The sequence below is a fragment of the Scyliorhinus torazame genome, chromosome 20, assembly GCF_047496885.1.
Source record: "Scyliorhinus torazame isolate Kashiwa2021f chromosome 20, sScyTor2.1, whole genome shotgun sequence".
In the NCBI taxonomy this organism is placed as follows: Eukaryota; Metazoa; Chordata; class Chondrichthyes; order Carcharhiniformes; family Scyliorhinidae; genus Scyliorhinus; species Scyliorhinus torazame.
The window spans coordinates 17,568,547-17,576,269 of record NC_092726.1 but is presented as its reverse complement, the minus strand read 5'-3'; the positions used below and the strand labels follow the sequence as shown (position 1 = coordinate 17,576,269).

The 7,723-nt window shown below is 37.8% G+C and overlaps 1 protein-coding gene across 2 annotated transcripts in view; it reads right to left on the bottom strand.

The window, feature by feature from the left end:
* Window positions 1-4,836: 4,836 nt before the first annotated feature.
* The window catches only part of LOC140396921 (disintegrin and metalloproteinase domain-containing protein 9-like), a 166,284-nt gene continuing 163,397 nt past the window's right edge, over window positions 4,837-7,723 (bottom strand). For both annotated transcript variants that reach the window (XM_072485851.1, XM_072485852.1), the window contains one exon: window positions 4,837-7,563. In XM_072485851.1, the coding sequence (XP_072341952.1) occupies window positions 7,506-7,563 (58 nt within the window). In that variant the 3' untranslated portion in view covers window positions 4,837-7,505. The remainder of the gene's footprint in view (window positions 7,564-7,723) is intronic.

The window sequence follows — 7,723 nt, the reverse complement described above, 5'->3', positions numbered from 1 at the left end:
ACAATTCCGTGTTCTCCCATCCAAAGGCTGCCCGCCTTCCGTCAACTCCGCCTTCCCACTTCACGTCCCGCTTCTGCTTCGCCTAGCTTAAATCCTTCTCCTTCACAGGGTAACTGTGGAAGCAGACTATGAATGCCCTTGGTGGCCCATTCATTTTAGACTTCGGCTGGAGTGACTGATGGGCCTTGTCCAGCTTGTAGAGGGAGGGCTCTTCCCCCTACCCTATCAACATGGCAAACATGTCCGCAAAGTACTCTCTTGGCCCCTGGGCTCTCTACCCGGGCAAGCCCACAATCCTAAAATTCTGTCTCCTCGACCTGTTCTCCAGGTCCTCCACTTTGGCTCTTAGCCCTTTATTGACCTCATTGAGGTGAATTGCTCATTATGTTGCAACAATGCCTCCTCCATCCCTTTCATCTTCTCTCCTTGCTCTCGCACCTCGATTGATGTCTTCGTCAATGCAGCCTTTATCAGGGCAAGCGACTCCTCTACCCACTCTTTGCGAGGCCCCTCCAATGCACCTCTCAATTTGACGAACAGCCTTTCAAGCTCTCCCGATGTTACCTTGGTCAGAGCATCAACTGAATGGGAACGACCCAATCCAACAAATCAGAATCCGTCATTTTCCTCCTGCTGGACTCACAAAAGCACTCGCCGGTGGACTTTCGCACGTCCCCTTCCTTCCCTGACCTTTCTTCTGGAACTTTGACATTCCACCTCTTCCTTAGAACTTCCCACACTAGCTCATCCAAAAAGAACCCCTGAGACCGGGAGCTCATCCAAAAAGAACCCCAGAGACCGGGCATAATGATCCAAAAAAACAAAGACTCTAACAGGAGCCACCCAATGTGCGGCTACCACATACATGTCGCCACCGGAAGTCCTCGTAGTTTTCTTTTTTTTAAAGGCTGCATTTACTGCCAACATAGTGCATGCTGAGTTCCATTTAACTTCATCAACTCATTACAAACAATGCAGATGTGAACTCATTAATTTCCCTCAATCTCCGAGTGATATTCATCCTCTCCATGAGTTTCTCATTGTTTTAAAGCAAAATTCGATCCTGCAGCAATCCTAATGAGAACAAGTAATTTTCTGATCGTATATTGTCAGTCTTTGGTTAAACAAGGCTGCAATGATCATGTACAATTCCCAAGTTATTAAGAAGAAAGTGGGCCGGTCCAAACATAAAGTGAGCAATATATGACCAAAGCTAAGCAGTATTTGGTTGAATTGCTTCTGGCACATACGCTGGTGGATCATGGCGACTCGGGTTGAATTTAAACCATTTTGCCTCACTGGAACGTTAATTTCTGAAGCAGTCAGCATCAAATGCAGTTATCGACAGAAAGGGTACTTTTAAATACCCACCAAAGATTAAAAAAATTGCAGGCACTCCACTGGTGCCTCTGCGCATGCACGGTCAAGTGAATGCATAGATGATATCGGTGGCCAGCTTGCATTGGCCAAACAAAAACAGTGTTTTTCAAAATTTGATTCAACTCCATTACAAATTTTGTGTTTCCCTCATTTGTGAAGATCATTTCTCTATTTTTACTCCGGTCTCCAAGGTACAAATTTAATTCAGATTAAAGGCCTTGATCCTATCTGATTTCATCCTTCCAGAATACCAATCCTATCTTGCTGTTCAAGTATCTGCCCATTTTTCAAATATATCCAATTTCCAAGATGTAATTATCCTTAGTGGCAACTATTATTATCCTAGCTGCTATGAATACTGGATAAGTCAGATCCCAGAGTGAAAGCCAGCTTGACAGATCCCAACTTTTTTTAATGAAACAATGGAGGAATGTTGTTGAAAAAATTCACAGGAGTTTGCTGATGAACCTTTTAATACACAAAATAAAATATTTATTAAAACAAGAAAAGTTAACTTTTACACCAAGCAAAAAGGTTGGAAAGATCTGAATACAAACACGTTAGAACTCCTCTACGTGAATCCCAACAGTTTGAAATTTGTAAGACTGGGAGGGAGACTACTAAACCAGAAGAGTGATCACACTGATCAATGGGTATCTTTTACATTAAAACAAACTTTAATTTACACACAAAACTTATCATATTAGCAACACAATAATAGCTTTCCAATTAACTGTTAAAACAGTTCTTAAATAAAAGGGGAAAATTCTTCAACTCCTCATCTACTCCTGCCACTGTATATTCAAATTCAGCAACCCAATACTGTTCAAATACCACTTATTAATAAAGTTAACAATCAGGGTTGCTTGCTTTTCGGTTCCGACCTTTGGCGAGAGAGCCTTCTGTCTTGTCAGACTCAAAACCTATCGCAAACTGCTGGTCAACTTAAAAATCTTATAGCAGTCTGCAAAACTATGGACAGGCCTGGCTCCTTCCATTGATTGCACCATCTGTATCTCAAGCAGAAAGCATTCTCCGGTCTCCTCCCACTAAGAAGTCCCATGACTTGCTTAGCCAAGACTGAACACAATCCCTCAAATGATCTATATCTGAGGGAACCTCCTCAACATAACAATATTCCTTTCGCCATCTCTCTGTAAACAACTAAATGGTTAAAATCAATTATTACCTTGCCTTTAATCACAGCTTTAGTAGACATACTCCCTGTGTCTATTTGAACCGTGTTTTTAATAATATTACTGCATCAAAATATAATATTTTCATTCATCATATGATGGCAATTCAAATTCCCATTATTCCTTTGCCACAGCAATATCTTTACAGATACATAAACCAGTGAAGAAGTACCACTGGCTTGACATAAAGCCTTCAAGCTTGCGGCTGGCACAGTTCCAAACAGTTTTCTTCTGAGTGAATTCCTGAGTATTTACTTGATGCCTCTCATCCAACTCGCATCTCTCTTCAACACCCAAAAAAGCTGCACTCTAAAGTCAGTTTTTAAAACTACAGAACAAACAAATGTTCCTGAAAATCAGTCCTTCAGTTACATCGACACTAAACTGATCACTTTACCCATTCCATAAATAATTATTCAGTTAATTAGTGTCCTGCTAGCCTTGCAGTTATTCTTCTCCAAGAGCTTCCAATCCCTGTCTTCTCTGAGACATACACTGAACTCTCCTCTCTCAACTCCTTTCTTTTGGTTGTCACTATCATTAGGCAAGAGTAATGCTTTTCTACTTGGTGTTTTGATTTCAATAACCCTTCAACCCTTTTTGCTCCATCCCTTTTACTGCAAGATCTCATTAAAAAAATAAAAATCTATATCTATATATATATATATATATATATATATAAACAAATCCAACAGACCAGAAAACCTTTAGTCATGAGTCCATCCAGACACCCAAACACCAAGTTCATAAACAAAAGTTAAATAATTTTTACCATTCTTAACACACAATGTATATATTTCAATTAAAATTATACATGGTACATTACACAACGCATTTCCGCTATCTAAAATTCCCATAGGTTCTCCTTCTCTGGTTGTTTGTCCAAGTTAATTCCAAGGTAATTGTAGGTCTTTTTTGTATTGGTTCAGTTACTTCCTCACAGTTAGCCCTATATTGTTTTTTTCATTGTCTGCATGTTGGTTTGGAAGTTAAAACTATTTTAGTAGCATACATTGTGATATACAAGTCAGTATGTGTGCCTCAGTAATCATTGTTACACATTGATAAGTTTGCAATCATAGTTGAGGAAGACATTTCCATTTCTTGGTTTGCTTTTCAGTTTCCCCCCATTTTAATCTTGAACTCTTAACCTCAGCACAAACATATTTCCTGTGGCATTGTTTATACTTCAGAGGATCCACTGTTTTATAGGGATATTTACACAAAGGATTAATTTCCTTGCTGCAGAGGTAGTGATAATTTCCTTGTGAATGCAAATGTCCTTCTCATTTCAATTATCTTCAGTTCATCGGTCTCTTGCACATCAGTCCTTGGCCACTGTGCAGTCTACTTCCTGTTGTTTTATCATTGTTGTGCTGCTCTACTACCCATGTCTCAACTCGTACAAATCCTGTTTCCCCAAAATTCCTGGAATTGTTCATTTCCATTGACTTCAGCTAAGCAATACTTCTGTGCCTCACTGCTTCAGATCTTTGTTAATATCCAATCCCATAACCCTCCAAGATATTGGTCTTAATCTAATTCTGATTTTCTCAGTAATCCCAAATTTAATTGCTCCACCTGTGGTAGCTACTCTGGAACCCATCCACCTCTCTATCCTCCCCAAAGGTACAACTGGAACCCTACCTCTTTGACCATGGTTCTGGTTTACATCCTAATATTACCTTATGTGGCAGTGTCAAATGCTGCATTATAATATTCCTCTGAATTACTTTATGACATTTAATTATGATAAAGGTGCTGTATAAATGCAAGTCATTATTGCTATTCTTGACTCAGTCACCAGAGGTGAATAAGATGGGACCTAGCTCAATCGCCCTCACACTACTGACAAGACTCTGGGCCATTTTTCCTCAGTGTTCTAACCAGCAAAGTAGCAAAAAATGTAAAACAGTCACAGTGTTTTAAAAGTCAGGCATGGTTTTTCAATAACATTGGAAAGTTTCCAGTATAAAGTCGGAGCTCATTTTCAGCGAGGATCTTCTAATGCTGCTCTCGATTGGACGACTCAATCATTATCAGAATCAACATACAAGTTACAAAGAAGCATCGGCACCTGTCTATGATATTAGGAAAGATGTCAAAAATGGAAAGAAAAGGCCAAAGCTGAGTGAAGGGTAAAACAAATCATCAAATCAAGTGTGGCCAAAGATGAGAGTCACTGGCTCACTTCTTAAACAATAAAGGATCAACACACATTTAAATGAAACCACAAATCAGATTAATTGAGTACTACAGCTTAGAAAAAGAATCATTTTTATTTCATTATTGCTCTTTATATAGATTAAATAAAAGCCCTTTGTCATCCACAGGTGCGTAATATCTTTACATATTTTAATAAAAATCAGTATTTTTGAAAAAAGTAAATCAGTACTTATTTTTAAGCAAAACAAGTGCAAATATTCAAGTGAAGTTAAGAGAGTTTGGTTACATTTAGAACGAGTGGTGCCTGGGAGTGAATTAGAGTCTCAAATCCATTTTTATCTTTCACTAATTTAGGTATTCCCACTACAGAGGGGGGGGGGGGGGGGGGGGGTCATTAGATACTCTAAAATCCCATGTTAGGTGACTAACTTCGAAGTTAAAATATACAGTATCTATACTGCTTTAATCTGAAATTGTTAAATAGCTAATTCACTGGTAAGAACACACAACCAGCATCTGGTTTGCAACATTCTGTGTTATGCACAAAAGTTATTGATACATTTTTCTGGTTTACATTAAGGTACACTCTTGTATCCTGGTCACAACAGCAAAAGGTATGTGCCTGCAACTGTATTTCAATGTGATAAATTCATGTGAAACTTAATAAAGAGATAAACATGTACACCACAGTCACTCCTCCAGACAGAATTCGAATGATTATTCCAATGAACATATTTTTAAATGCGTAAAATTCATCTGATCAGTGTAATGAGTTTGAGAAGATGATTGAATGTTGTTAATCTGCAAGTTGAATATTTAATTAAAAACTATACATTCATGTCTAGAGCACATTGAGGCCACACAATGACAGAATGTTGCTGCATCAACCATTATACCCATTTTTGATCCTGGAGTCTATCTACAGCTGACTCCTGAATGAACTTAAAGGAAAAGATTCAAACCCATGTAAAACATATCAGCTACACAGAGTTAAAATTAAGTCTACAATTTCAGAATCATAGATTTAAAAGCATTTCTGGTTCTGCTTCACCTTTAATAATATTTTGGGAGGTCAGTTAGATTTTTGGTGAACCATGGGAGAAAAAGGTTTTCACATGGACTATGATTGTAATTGACCAACAGCGAGGAAAATTTTAATGAAAACAATGCAGTCCTAAGGGATTTTAGACAATAATCCAGTAGATAAGATCCCAAGTCCAAGAAGTACACAAACCTGTTTTTATGGTAGATTGCAAGGTTATTTGCTTCACAGAATATGTTATATATAAATCAAATAGCATGAATCACAAGTGCCAATTAAAATTATGCAATGTATCATCGCAAATCTCATTTAACACATTATAAAAGTAAGTTCTATTATACATTTCATTTGCCATTTGTCTGGGGTACATACATTATCTATGCAGGAAATGTACAACACTTGGCCAAGTTTGTACCCATCAGACATGCTGGGTAGAAAAATGATTCAGTTGTCAATGTTATTGCAGCTATGTTTGAATAAACTCTACTGTTACATATATCAAGTAGTGTACAGCACAATATACAGGCGCTTGTCAAGAAACAGAGTGAAGCCTTACAATACCAGATGCAAGTAGTGTGCATAGTACTGTATGTGATTTCCATTAACGTTTAATTAAAAAAAGGATACTAAAATGAACATTCAAATTGCAGCTCAAATGTGTGTCCCAAGTGTCTTGAAGTACAATAGAAATAACGACAAGCTTCTCCCGAGTTGTCAATGGTACCAAGGAGTAACTTTTCAGCAGCTAGTTTGACACACAAGGCAATGTTGTACCACATGGTGGTCAGATATACCTTCACACTTGAAATTCACTGCATGATGTGCACCTAGTGATGAAGTTTAAAAAAAAACTCAAGTCAAAAATCAACTCAAGAGCAACAGTCACAGTTTTCTTGCTGTAAATTACAATGCTGCACGAGAAGAGATTGTCTGCCTCCCGCCTTGATTTGTGAAGTGCCAGCAAGGGAACCAAGAAAAAACTCCTTTCAGGCAGTGGAAACAAAATATGAAGTAAATAGAAACAGGTTTAAAAGTGTTTCAAGTTCAAACTCAATTTAAAATAGGCATACATTTTAAGAAATTGAATGGACACAGAAGAGGTTTCCAAATTATTCCCTTGATGGATTGGAAAGACAAATTATTCTCATTCTGCTCTGTTGCAGGTATATTGAAAATTTCTGAATGGGGAATCAGCAGAAAAACACGGTTCACCAAAGCTATCAAACAACATGGAAGCTGTTGAAAACCTCAATAGAAGAACCAAAAAAGGTAGGAGAGATGGAACATGCTGCTCACTACAATATATTGCAATCTTCAAAACAGTAAAATAAATTAGTTGTCAGTAGTAATAGTTTTTTTTCCTTCCTTGCTATGATGCATCAAGTATCCAAGAACAAGTAACCGTGGGTGAGCTTTCAGCATGTTCAACTGTAGAATTTTGTCTAACTAAAGCAAACATTACAATCATTTCAGACAATTATTTTTTTTTTAAATGTAAGAGGTATTCAGTTGCAAATTCCTTTGAAGATTGGTAACGGCAGGTGAGGTTTCCTTGAGGAAAATGAAGCAGATGAAAAATGCAGAAGTGTTTGATTAAATTTAATGCAGTTGAGTCAGTGAAGTTGATTGACACTCTGGGAGGGCAGGGGCAAGGTTGCGAATGAGCACACATAATTGAAATGTCTGCACAGAGTCCTGTACAATGCCAAGTCTAATATAAACTACACCCTTTGGGTCCTAGGAACAGGTCTTGAAGGTGCTGGACGTGGTGGTGGTGGCCTGAAAGGAAACAAAAGCACTTTCATGAGAGAGAGAAATGAAATTCACGATTACACATTCTCACATTGTCAATGAAATAATATGATAATTGAAATCATCATCTAAATAAACTTGAAATCCAGTGATTAACTTGATGCCCTGAACTATCTGACAGTTAAGC